Below are 14,368 nucleotides of genomic sequence, written 5' to 3' on the forward strand. Positions count from 1 at the left end.
AAAATGCCCAAGTATCCACACAAGATTGAAGGAAATGGCTGTGAAACTAACATACACTAATGTAAATATTGATTTCATGTAAAAATATTAATGGATATTTTCAAGTGCCTGCCTTTAAGGCAAATAAAAGTCAGATGGGAATACATACCTTTTCATGGACCAAAGATGGCAGCAGTTAAGTTAATTTATTAGCTTACTTTTTTGCATCTTCTGTAGGATTAAGTGCAAGAAAATGCTATTGTCAAAACTGCTATTGATTTAAATACATATCACACAGCATGTATGAAGCTTCAATTTTAATTTCTTGACACAAATGTGACCTTATTCCTAAATATTACTGGAATGGACTAAGAGCATTTAATTAACCCACTTTGTCATTTTTTTTTCCATGGCACAGGGAAGATCATAGACAACTTACTATAAATAATTATAGATCTTTATAAGCCTTATTTGTGTTTCAACATATAAATAAGCTTTTTTAGAATACAAACTGAAATTTAAGTATGGTCACTTGAAATGCCTGTATTTAAATACTTCTATTACAATCCCCAAAATATATAAACCATGTTATTGGCACAGGAAAGTAAGAAGCTTCACCCTGAAAGATACCAGGTCCATATTTATGTGTTAGCTCCAGAAACAGACAAAAGCTTGACTCTATCATGTACACCTCCATATGATTAGTCCATTTTTTTAATAGTGTTTTTATAAAGACCAACACAAGTAAACCTCATGGATTTAAGTAAAGCCACCTAGACTTTTAGATTGTATGTATATAAGACTATAAGAAAGATTACAGACAAGAGGAGCCCATGTAGCTTATTCGGTTACTGCTTGTAGTAGCTCCTTGATTTAAGGACCTAATTCAGCTGCTTCTGGACATTCATCTTATGTTCAGTCCTTCTTTTGAATAAAACCTCTGTCTAATTTAAATTTCTTGGACATTAAATAATGAAATATGAGTGTTTTATGTTTTGGCAATGTGTATACAAAAGCAGATATTTTGTTTCATGCAGTTTTGATAATGATGTTTTGATGTTAATTTTATCATGTTCTACTACAGCAAACGTCTCCTGCACTGTTCAAATTTTAAAAGTTTAAAATAAAAGTACAAATATGAACAGCTTGGTTTTAATATAAATTGCCTGTTTTTTTGTATCCAGAAATGTTTAATACTTCAGATTCACAGGGTTTATGTAATCCAGCATGATTGTTTTATAACTCAGTGGGTTTTAAAACAAGAAACTTGTTTTCTCATGTATTACTTCATTACAACAAAATGTTATTCTGTTTTTCTAGACATATACTTTCACCCTTAGAGAGAAGCGTCGGTCTAAAAAAAACAATTGAAAAAGCTTATAACAGCCTTGCCTAGACCCTTGGCTGGAAAAAATGTGATTAAGATAATGGAATTGGTCATGAGTACTACTGGAATTAAAACGATTTTTTCAGCAGCTACTTGAGACAAATCTGTGGCAAAATATTGACGATTTAAAGAACAAAAGATAAAGAGGATTATGGTAATGATCATCATTGTTAGCCTTAGACATTTTCTTTTCTTTTTCAAATAAGGTTGAAAATATTCTTCAGTTTTTGCTTCAAGATCACATAAAAAGTAAAACTAAATGGTTTTAAAACTAGATTTTTTTCTCAGGTCCAGCACAGGACGTTCACGCAGATATTTTTAAACGTGCCAGTCTGTTGCCTGCCTTTCCACTCCAGTCTAAATCTTGATCCGGCAGTTGTCCTAAACTCAGTGTTCCCAACACGGATGGTCTCTGGGCTGCAGGGCTTCACTTTGCTTCTCCTGGCCTGTATTCGAGCTCAGACAGTCTCCACGCCTTTTGCCTCTACGTTTGGCAAAGTTCAAGATTTTCAGAAGCCATGTGTTAATTCACCAAACTCCTGGAAATTGATACGACAGCAGGAAATTGATATATTAAGCATGAAATTGTGAAATATGCTGTAACAGCTGTTTCATTAACAATATTATGGGTATAGGGTCCCTTATCCCTGCAGCACTGTAACAACTTCTCATGCGCCCCTTGTAAAAATTAACGCTTCATTTGCCTTAGAGTTCAGCATATGTGCTATGTGTAGTGCGCTGGCAGTTAAGCCCCCAGAGGTTATTTTGTCCATGTCACCGCTGTATCATTATATTTCACAGGACGGTGGAGATGGAGGAACACCTGCTATAACACTTGCTGATCTAAGGACTCTTAATGACAGCGATCTGGCGGCAGAGCTCACAAACGCACTCCGACGGTAAGCGTCACATTAAACAGAACGTTGTGAGTGTGCACTTGTTTGGTGCTCTAACAAAATATGCTTTTGTTTGGGATTACTTAAATATTTTAATAATTAAGATTGTTCTAACAATTGTTAGCAAAGTTTGTTAATAGTGCTCCCATATATAGCACCTGGATATATACAATGTTGCTTTTCAAGCACTGTAAATATGCTGCTAAAATAGGTGATTTAAATGTTTTTAACTTATTATTAATTAAAAAACAAATAAGGGTTAAATAGTAATTACAATTTCTTTAGAAATATAAGTATCACTGAAAAAAGCTTTTAAGTCCTTCACATTTGGTACTTTATTGACTGATTGTGTAGTAATTATTAAACACTACAACAGTCAAAAAAGTAGAGAAATATAGAATATTTTATACAAATGTATTATTTTATTGCGTATTTTCAGTCATATATTTTTATATTGCCAAGTAACTAACAATACATAAGAAATTAAAGATAATTTAAATGACTGCCAAGTATTTATTAGACCAAAAGACACCATTTCCATCAAACTCATGAGATGTAATGAAGATCCTCACAGCCCAGATTGTAGCTGCTGTGCTCCTAGTGCTGCTTTCATTGTGAGTCTCAATGGCCTTACAGAGAGAAGAAGCTCAAGAGCAGAGCACAGGAGTTAGTAGCTGCTTTGGAAAGACTGACAAAAAGCAGCGAAGTTCGGCACCAGCAGTCTGCAGAGTTTGTCAATGACTTGAAAAGAGCCAACAGGTAAAGTCTGTGTTCAGCTGTACACGCGGTTTTTAACATGCAAGGCCGTCTAGTGGGGTTCAAGGAGGGAGGGGGGGAATTCTGCTGCAGTTTCAGGTTACTACTAAGAAACAATGGTCAGAGTGTCAGTCCTCACCAGAGACCTGCTGATGTGGAGGTCTGGCGCCATAGTCATAAAACTAATGCCAGGGTCTGGAAAGAAATGGGCCTTTATCTCTAAACCCACTGTCAATGTGGACGAGCTCACAGGGTCTCAAGATGGTTCTATGAAACTTTTTGTTATGTATTCCCTTATGTATTTCTTTAATTACTTCGGTGTAGCTTTCAGTTTATATGATCATTATAATGGTTTTTACTGATGGTTTGGCTATGGTTAAGTGAGGTGTCATTCTCAGATTTTATAAGTGGGTGATTCCAGAGTTACCTTTACACAAATTACATATTACTCACCTCTAAGTTTAGACCTTCCTAAAAAAGAGTAAAAGTCTGAGGTTTTTTAAAGCTGAGAAATGAAAACTTTTTGGAACCTGTATGAAGATGGGTACATTGTGGAAATAATAGGAGCAATAGGAAAGATTTTGCATTTATACCAATTTTATGCTTTTACTGTGAATATACTGCTCTTGTACTTCACTCAGAAATTTAAATCGTAGTTACCTTCATGTAGTCCACCACAGGAAAGCATTCCGCTGAATGAAGTAGGCCTGTTTTATTAAATGTCATCAGTATTTATTTTCTCCACATTTACAGTGCCTTGCGAAAGTATTCGGCCCCCTCGAACTTTTCAACCTTTTGCCACATTTCAGGCTTCAAACATAAAGATATAAATTTTTTATTTTATGTGAAGAATCACCAACAAGTGGGACACAATTGTGAAGTGGAACGAAATCTATTGGATTTTTGAAACTTTTTTAACTAATAAAAAAATGAAAAGTGGGGCGTGCAAAATTATTCGGCCCCCTTGCGTTAATACTTTGTAGAGCCACCTTTTGCTGCGATTACAGCTGCAAGTCGCTTGGGGTATGTCTCTATCAGTTTTGCACATCGAGAGACTGAAATTCTTGCCCATTCTTCCTTGCAAAACAGCTCGAGCTCAGTGAGGTTGGATGGAGAGCGTTTGTGAACAGCAGTTTTCAGCTCTTTCCACAGATTCTCGATTGGATTCAGGTCTGGACTTTGACTTGGCCATTCAAACACCTGGATACGTTTATTTGTGAACCATTCCTTTGTAGATTTTGCTGTATGTTTGGGATCATTGTCTTGTTGGAAGATAAATCTCCGTCCCAGTTTCAGGTCTTTTGCAGACTCCAACAGGTTTTCATCCAGAATGGTCCTGTATTTGGTTGCATCCATCTTCCCCTCAATTTTAACCATCTTCCCTGTCCCTGCTGAAGAAAAGCAGGCCCAAACCATGATGCTGCCACCACCATGTTTGACAGTGGGGATGGTGTGTTGAGGGTGATGAGCTGTGTTGCTTTTACGCCAAACATATCGTTTTGCATTGTGGCCAAAAAGTTCGATTTTGGTTTCATCTGACCAGAGCACCTTCTTCCACATGTTTGGGGTGTCTCCCAGGTGGCTTGTGGCAAACTTTAGACGAGACTTTTTATGGATATCTTTGAGAAATGGCTTTCTTCTTGCCACTCTTCCATAAAGGCCAGATTTGTGCAGTGTAAGACTGATTGTTGTCCTATGGACAGACTCTCCCACCTCAGCTGTAGTTCTCTGCAGTTCATCCAGAGTGATCATGGGCCTCTTGGCTGCATCTCTGATCAGTCTTCTCCTTGTCTGAGCTGAAAGTTTAGAGGGACGGCCAGGTCTTGGTAGATTTGCAGTGGTCTGATACTCCTTCCATTTCAAGATGATCGCTTGCACAGTGCTCCTTGGGATGTTTGAAGCTTGGGAAATCTTTTTGTATCCAAATCCGGCTTTAAACTTCTCCACAACAGTATTACGGACCTGCCTGGTGTGTTCCTTGGTCTTCATGATGCTCTCTGCGCTTTCAACAGAACCTTGAGACTATCACAGAGCAGGTGCATTTATACAGAGACTTGATTACACACAGGTGGATTCTATTTATCACCATCAGTCATTTAGGACAACATTGGATCATTCAGAGATCCTCGCTGAACTTCTGGAGTGAGTTTGCTGCACTGAAAGTAAAGGGGCCGAATAATTTTGCACGCCCCACTTTTCATTTTTTTATTAGTTAAAAAAGTTTCAAAAATCCAATAGATTTCGTTCCACTTCACAATTGTGTCCCACTTGTTGGTGATTCTTCACATAAAATAAAAAATTCATATCTTTATGTTTGAAGCCTGAAATGTGGCAAAAGGTTGAAAAGTTCAAGGGGGCCGAATACTTTCGCAAGGCACTGTAAAGACAGGAGTAATGAATGTAGTATCTACTGTTCAATAAATAGAATTCTGTAAATATAAGCAAAAATTAAAAGGAATTGCATTACGTCTGAAATAAAATATAGGAGGAATTAGAATCAGTATGGAGATAATTATGTCTAGTAAGCGTAAATGACCTTTTTGATGTATTTAAATTTGGTAGGAAATAATTTAAAAATATTTCAAGTAATGCATATGATGTAGTTTTGTTGCATAACATAAAGCACTTCAGCTCTTTATATAATCAATGTGATTGCTTACTGCAGTCTTAGAAACCCCCTAGTGTAACACAGTGGAACTACCTATACCTTCTCATTCTTGATCTTTTTAATAATTTGTTTTGATGCACTACATTATTATAATACTTCTTGCACTTTTGTCATACTGGCAGAAATGGTTACTTCATTCATAAGTGGTATTTGATGTGTTTTATTTTCATTTGTTATCCAGATTCATTCAAACATAATTTAGCTTTTCTTGAAAGGTAAAATGCTAGCTTATTACTGAAGTGCATTGTAGAATTTACTGCTAATTGCAGGATGGTAATTTTTCGCATAACCTTGTTTTAACCTCGTGTTTTGTTTGTGTTTTTTTGGTAATTTAGCTTTATCAGCCTATAGGCTAATCTAGTACTTTTTTATCTGACTTGGAATGTTTTGTTTCCAACAGCAACCTTGTTGCAGCATATGAAAAAGCAAAAAAGAAGCACCAAAACAAACTGAAGAAACTCGAGTCTCAGATGATGGCCATGGTAGAGAGGCATGAGACACAAGTCAGGATGCTGAAGCAGCGAATCGCATTGCTGGAGGAGGAGAATTCCAGACCCCACACCAATGAAACATCTCTGTGAGGGCCTCTTGAGAGCTTCACAAGTTGTACAGAAAGAGAAATTCATTTTTAGATCATGAAATATGGAAAACAGATTAATTCCTAGCCCCTGTACAGCACAGATGTGACACTTTGCAGTCCAAAGTGACCTTGAATTTATTTTTTCGGTGCTCAGACTTGCTTCTGCTCCTCATGAGCCCCACTGAACTCGACACCAGCATGAACCCTCAAGATGCAGTTGAGGAAGAGGATCCATTGCTTCATCTAGAAAGCATCTGCAAGATGACATTCTGCAGCAAGAAAGTAAGCAGTCCTTCAGGGCACATATGTGATGAACATGAACCAAACATTTATCAGAAGATGCTGCTGCAGTCCACTGTCAATACTCTGCCCGACTGAATGTTCAAGACACTTCTTGTGGAGAAGGTTTAGTGATCACCAGAGTGCATATCCAGGAAAGTAAAAGTCCACTTAAACATGCCCTTTGCCTGGGAACAAAAGTATTGCCATTTCCTGCTTTTTTAATTCTCCTCCAATAAAATCACCAACAAAGACTCTCATGGTCAACACTACCAAAAGACGTGTCATTTAAAGAATCATCAAACACTCTGTGAAACATTTTTTTCATTTTCAACTGTCATTGGTCTGTTATGAGATTGTTCTGATTTAAAGATTTACAATATTTACGGCAATTAAAGTAATACATTACACAACTGTTTTGCACTTCATCATGCTCCCTTTTCTAGGGTTTCGTTATACCCTTTAGAGCATCGTAATAATGCTTTTGAGAGGATAGTGACACTCTTTACATTTTTAAATAAACAGCAACAAGTAACGACATACATTTGAGTCTTGATTTTGAAAATAAGCTCCTTGGCCGTCATTTGAATCTCTTTATTCATTTGCACTACACTTGCGTGTAGGCTGGTGTCATTTTTTGTAATTATTATAAATGCTGACCCTCAGCAGCAGAACAAATATACTTCTACCCTCTTGCATTAAGTGTAAAATGTTCAAGTGTATATGGTAAATACGTTTTTACTATTTTTTTTATTTGTTGCTTCTTTAAAGTGTCCAAATATACTGAGCATATTAGATACACCAAGAATTCTGCATTCCATTTTAACATTTTCCATCAAATTTAACTACATTTTTATCTAGTCCCAAGAGGTTCACCTGTTACTCTTTATTGACAAGTACATTAAATTATCACTATTGATACACTCCATTCTCAATTTCTAGTTGATGATATTAACCAGATTTTAAATAATTGTTCTCCAATAACAGGCTATTCCAAAAATTGCCATTTACCCATTACTCAAATAAAAGATTGAGCTTTTAAAAACAGAACAAAGTGAGTTAATGCCTAAAAAACAGTAATTGTTCCTTATTTTCAGAATGATTTCAAATATTAGATCCCACACATTGGAGCATCTAACAATACATTCAAAAACTAAGTTTCCCACATGTGTGAGATATTTAGTGTGTTCTTGGTTTGGTTTGTTTTCTGCTTGGTGAAAGATGATGGAAGCCTTCCAATTAAAACTTCTACAAATGAAATGTAATGATTTAGACGCCTTTTGCGCTCAAGGTTTAAGAAACACTTTGTTTCAAATGGTTTCTTAGACAATTTTTTGACTAAAGGTGTTACAGAACTGTTGTGTGGTTGTTGATCAATTAAAATCATTACTAACTGTAAAAGTTCATACTTTTGATGGGTAAGCTTCTAGCTCCCCAGCCTGATGATGACACCTCTGAACTTTCAGTCATCTTACAGCAGTGCAATCTTAAAAAAATACATTCAATTTGTTTGCTCATAAGAAAATAAGGAAAAGGAGTATGCTTCCTTCCATCTCAAACAGAAAATTACCTGTATATTATTATATTTTTGTGTTACAAAAATATTTTGGAATTACAAAAAAAAAAACTTAGGTGTCATAAACCAGATTTTCAACATCTAATAAATGTATTTTTCTGATACTTCCATTCTTTTCAATTGCAAAAAAAGGAGTGAACAATGGTGAACTGTGATAGAGACAACAAATGTTCAAGCACTGTGCAATGGCTTTCTCTATAATTTAAAACAATATATTGCATGATTAAGAAAAGAGTATTTATCAGTAATAAAGACAGTATCTTAAACCTCAGCTTCCATTACCGAAGTAACATTCTGCCTTGCAATAAAGGGTTTGAAAAAACACTATGTGCATTCAACCATTGTATTTTCATTTGCAGTATATACTGGTTGTATTTAAACCTACAGTATGTCTTGTATACATTTCCAGTGTTTAGTTTGTAAACATTAATAGACATATGCTGGATATTAATGCTTTCATAAGTCTTAAATATAATCAGTTTTTTTTTTCTTGGAGGTTTAACTATTCACCTAGTTTGCACGGCTCCAGAATTGAATGTTTTAATTGAATGCAGGATCTTTACCTATTGGTTTGAATTCCATCAACAGAAAAGAAAATTTGAAGGTAAAATTAAATCTCTCTTTTTATCTGGTGAACCTTTCTCTTACCAAAATATAAACATTTTGCAGTTACTAAAGTCACCAAGCAAGGTACAGTTGTCGTAAATGATTGTACATAACCTTTTCAGAACATCCTGCTTTGCTGGATGTTTTTCATTTTGTTTGTAATAGGTTTAAAAGAAAAATTATACACACTAGCTTGAATGTACTGCAGAATGTGTGATAGGCACACTTTGCTAGTGTAAGGTGATAAGTGTTTCATGGAAAATGTTCTATTAATACCATTCCAGAGTGAACAGAAAGTTGTTTTGCTTTCAAGGGTTGTTCTGGTTCTTTTTTTAAATGTCGTCTTCCTGTTTTACTTGTGTTTTCCTAGTTGCTGTAAAATGGTTAATCCACTCATTTTATATAGAATTGTAAAAAAAAAAGCTATCTCTTCATTTATTTATAAAAGAGATGTTTAAAATGCCTTTATTTTACAAAAGGTCTTATATCCAGAATAAATACTTTTATTGGGACAAAAAAACGTTTATGTAACTTCTTACTTGTACTTGTTACTGTCCTGGGATTTTATAATACACGCTTTGCTGGTTTTCAGTGTCTGTACTATTTTATTTCTTGTTACAAATCAGATTCCACTCAAATAGTCGATCTAGTGACATTAACCTTTTCTACTTGACTAGAAATTGTCAAGACTGAACTTGTTAGAATGTGAGCTGTTTCATTCAGCTCTGATTGGAACTCCTAAAGGGTAGAGCGTCCCTGTGCCACACCTTGCCATAGTGGCCAACTGCGCACCTGTGAGGCTCCAGCACTAGCAGGGGGGGCTGGCTTGAGTGCTCTGTTCTGTGCTGTGGGCTTATATAGTAAAATGAAGCTGATTACCCACTAGCTGATCAAATACTTATCTGCATTTTGATTTGCTTACTTATACAATGAAACAATGTAGGGTAATCATACTGATAATCCAATTTTCTTTGTGATTGCTCTTCAACAAACTCTGTACAATAGCCCCCAGTACACAACAGAAAGAATGCAGGGGGGAAAAAGGCTCAGCAAATTGCCCATTAAATTGGGAGTCAAAATCATACATTACAAATTTGACGTCAAAGCAAGTTTTGAAAATGTTATCAGTTGCAGGGTTTTCAGTGCATTTGGGCAATGACTTGCATGAATGTGGCAGTGTACTTAAGAAAGCTCTAGCACGCATTGTGTGGAGGCTGATCTTCGGTGAGCACAAGAAATTGATTATAGTGTTGCTGTAAAGATCTGGAGCTGAACATTCAACATCTTATTTGTGAGCAGGAAAACTTAGGGAAAAATTTCACTAGAAGCCAGTGCAGTTTACAGCACGTGAGTTAATTGTCAGGACATACTGAAGTCTAGTGCTGATTTTACAAGAGTCTAATCTTGATAAAATAGTCTATGTATTTCCAGACAGGTGGAAGATCATTTTGTGATGTAATGAACATGCACTTCCAACGATACCATGGAAGTAGAAATAACACCAAGATTTCCAACTTAAGATTTCAGAACCATCAATAATGCACCTGCTTTGTGAAGCTGATGTTAGGAGACTATGAGCATAGCCTCTGCTTAAAAGCATTCTGTTGCATCCATCTCTAAATAGCACACCTGTTTTAGTGATGTTTCTGTTTAAATGTTTATTTCAAGTGCCAAAAAAAGGAAAATTTTAGATGTTAGTCTTACAGACAATAGAATGGGACATTTTAAGCTTAAAGAATGATTTCTATATTATATAAGGAGACTTTAAATTTACTGAACTGCATTTTCTGAAACATTAAATTAAGTGCTTAATGTATTCACGCACTTAACAGGAGTGAGGTTACTAGTTTTTTTTCCCCCTTAAATTCAGAACACTGTTATTATAGAAGAGTGCACCCCTACCTACCTTAGGTAAAAATGTTTCCTCCTCAAGATTTCTAAAAAAAATCTGTACTGGGTGCTATATTTGTTTCATCCTGTAAATTGTGGTAAATATAACTTTTTTAACCTAAAGGCATAATATTAAAAATATGTAAAGTTTAAAATTTTCATAATTTTTCCAATTGTTTCAGGCAGCAGTTCTCGAAAGTAAATTGTTTAAACCAGCAGTATGTATGGGAAAAACAAAATATTAAACATGCTGCAAAGAGAGTAACAAATGTCAGCCCTCGCACTGGCAAGACTAGATTTTAGCTAGCCCAAGTAAAATTTGGCACACAAACCTCTGCGATAATTCTCCCGAAAAATCTTAGGCCTGCAAAGGTATGGAACATTAGTACAGGTCATGAGTAATACAAGCCAGAGGTGTGTCCATGCTTAGTCCGGTAGCGATTTTAAAATCGGGGTTGTTCCCTTAAACAACTTCATTTAAGGCTTCACCAGTAAAAAGTGCTGTACAAATGAAATATCAATGGACTTTCAATAACACTGTCAGTCTTTGTATTTTCCCAAGTTTTTATTAAGGCTCAGATCAAAGAGGTTGTCCACCACATCACAATGGTTACTCAAATTCTTAATCCACAGGACAGTAAACATTCCATCTAAGAAAATACTAGCACACAGTCACGTGGTTGCCATCTTTCTTGTTTTGACAGCGAAGAAAGGCCAAATACTGTTAAGAACAGTGAGATTTGATAAAGTACTGCAACCATTCCAGCTAAAACATCTCTTCTAGTTTACAGTCTGCACTTTCTGTTGTGCTGTATAAGTGCACTGCTGAGTAATACAAACCAGAGCCTACAGAATTCAAGGCGCAGGATCCTCTTCAGCATCTCAATACAAATGAAACTATGCCGTAATGGATGGTAGTGAATTTAAACACCTCCCATATAAGGATTGTTTACATGTCAACTGTATGAATACATGACACTGTACTGTAGAAGATAATTGTTCAGTTTTATGTAGGTATCTTCTCTGATTGTGTTCAATTTTGGAATGTTTCAAACTTACATTTAGAACTTTCAAAAGTTCATTCAATTTCTTATGAACACAGATCTTAACAGTACAGTAGATTCAAGTTATTTGTCATCTATAAAGCAGTGACAATGAAGCAATACATTTCAGCAATTGTTCCACCTGCAACCTAGTAGACACAGTCTTCAAGGTTTTAACTATCCACAATACAAAAGTAAGAGACATCTGTTTCTTAAACCTGGAGCCCCCCCTGATTGGTCAATCAGTGGCCAAACAGGTCAACATTGTATAAAACACACCCACATGTGCAAGTTTCTTTCTACCACCTAAGATGTATTGTTCAACATTTAAAAGCAGTGAAAATTAAAAATGAAGATGATCACATACTGGTTAGATCAAAATCCTGGGCTGCTGTGGGAGGCAAAAAAGACAGGTTGAGGAAAAAAAGAAAATTAAAAGATCTACTGCACACCTGAAATAAACGAGCACAGGTTGTGGACAAATAAAATGGAAACACCTGGGTAAATGAAGGGACACCAAGCATATTGAAAGCCACAGTTTAATCACAGGTGCGACTCGTATTTAATTAAGGAAATAACAACCCAGAATCCTTAGGGTCATGTATGTATGGAAAAGCCTGCGTACCTGTAGTTCTGGCTGGCACAACCCCAAGAGGAAACCTCAAGGACTTTAAAAGAGGGGTGATTGCTGGATGCATTCGGCAGGAGCTTGGATTTTATTAATAAATATTCTGGAATATTTTTCACCTCTATCTACCTGACAAGCTGATTTACTTTTTTGCAGCAGAATTTCAGACACTGGTGTACTCTGTGACATAGCACATACAAGCTTTACTGACCACAGCTAGTAACCTAGCACCCTATCAAGTGATTAACTTTGTCTTGCTGTTTCCATTTGTTTTTGTGCGCTATCTGTACATCACCTAAACTAGAATTCATTTGGTAAAAACTGCTATTACATGTTTGCTTGAGATGCCAACTAAAAGGCTAGCTGACTGCCTTAAATACTACTAAATATGGGTTTAATGGAAGGAAAAAATTGCTAAAATATGCATTCTGTAATCTAAAGATCTAAAACAGAATCTGTATATAAAATGACCAAAAATACTATAAACGGAAGAATTGTCAATCAAAATCCTAAAGCATTCAATTCTTCAACAATTCCAAGTTTGTAGAAGAGTAACACACAAGTATTTATTGTAACCATGAATACAAACCTCTAATCCTTGTTGTTCAAATACTGCATTATGAAAAGCATTTATAAATTGTAATTTTGGGATAAAAGCACAGGTAACAAGATGCAGGTATGTTAGTTTTAGAATACCATCACAAAATACAAACAGAAAATGTAGCAGATTCTAAACATCCAACATCATTCACATCAACAAAAAAGGAATGTTAAAGTCACAGGAGGTCTTTCCATACATTCCACTAAAGTCCAAAAAACATGGCTGACATTTACTGCTGTACAGTCAGATACCAGTCAATTTCATTCAGGGAAAAAACACACCAAAAAAAGCTTTTTTCAAGGCATAATAGCTTTTCTTGTTAGTATTTCGATGTTTAATTAACCTCACCAAACGTAAAGGGCCACACAACTGGCATTTTCTCTCACATTTCAAGGAACCTTAAGTGGTTTGAACATCCAAAGTCAACAACATAGCAAAAAAAAAAACTGAAAATCATTCACACTGCCTGGAAATATCAAACCTACTGCTTACATTACGAAATTCGGTAGTCTTATTAAATACTAGGTACGGTAGTGTGATATAAATTGCAGATTAAAGACCAATATACAGTAGCTCAAACACTATGTGCAAACTGAAAGATTATCTCATCTCTTTAACAGATGCAGTAAAAATAAGAAATATTAATACAACAAAGAAGGCATTGGTCTTAGCTCATATACTGTACAATCCAGCTGACATGTTCAGACTAATGATCACCACTTATACCCAACATTAAAATCTGCATTTCATCCACAATATTCATCACATGATAGAATTTACTGTCTTTTTTTCCTGTTGATACCACTGTGAGTCATACCCTCAACATGAGAACCAGAGGTGGGGAAAATCACTTCAAACCTTTCAAAACTAGATAAATCTGAAAGTATATCCCTAATATGCTGTATAGATCTTGCAATCATTGTTAAAAGTACAAGCTGGGAAAAAACAAGATATAAACCACCTCCTGCTAATAAATGTATTTACGCCGTGTACTCCTTTCCCACATCTAGTTAGAAATCTGCAGAGAAAAGAAAAAAAAAAGAGAACTCCAAGACCCAATGTCCTCAACAGGATATAAAAACAGAACAAAAAAAAAAAGAGGGGGTAGTGATAAAACATATCCATTTCTTCATTACACATCAAACCACGTGTATCAAAGTGTTAAAAAAAAAACATGGTCTGACATTTCCTACAGTTGAAAACATACTGCTGGATGTCTTAACTTGTGTGCTCTTAGCACAAAGGATTTGCCCTAATCCAATACTGAGAATGGGAGGTTTAGGACTATGGAGTCCTTTAAATGCCTTAAATACACACAAGCACTAGTGTTCAAAGTTATCAGAATGCAAAGACCGTTATTCTGAAAAAGTTCCAGCACTTTTCAACAGGCAGATAACATAAGAACAGTTTATTGTGAAATAATTTGGTGCTGACCTTTTTCCACTCTTTTCTGAGTCTTGATCCATTCTAACAGGATTC

At 35.7% G+C, this 14,368-nt stretch overlaps 1 protein-coding gene across 6 annotated transcripts in view; it reads left to right on the top strand.

Annotated features, from left to right (window-relative positions):
* mcc (MCC regulator of WNT signaling pathway) overlaps window positions 1–9,247 on the top strand; it is a 203,397-nt gene extending 194,150 nt beyond the window's left edge. For all 6 annotated transcript variants that reach the window (XM_088629945.1, XM_088629944.1, XM_088629948.1 and 3 more), the window contains 3 exons: window positions 2,168–2,265; window positions 2,899–3,021; window positions 6,087–9,247. In XM_088629945.1, coding sequence (XP_088486071.1) covers window positions 2,168–2,265; window positions 2,899–3,021; window positions 6,087–6,267 — 402 coding nt within the window. In that variant the 3' untranslated portion in view covers window positions 6,268–9,247. The remainder of the gene's footprint in view (window positions 1–2,167; window positions 2,266–2,898; window positions 3,022–6,086) is intronic.
* Window positions 9,248–14,368: the final 5,121 nt, after the last annotated feature.

The sequence above is a fragment of the Lepisosteus platostomus genome, chromosome 4, assembly GCF_059453375.1.
Source record: "Lepisosteus platostomus isolate fLepPlt1 chromosome 4, fLepPlt1.hap1, whole genome shotgun sequence".
Taxonomy (NCBI): Eukaryota; Metazoa; Chordata; class Actinopteri; order Semionotiformes; family Lepisosteidae; genus Lepisosteus; species Lepisosteus platostomus.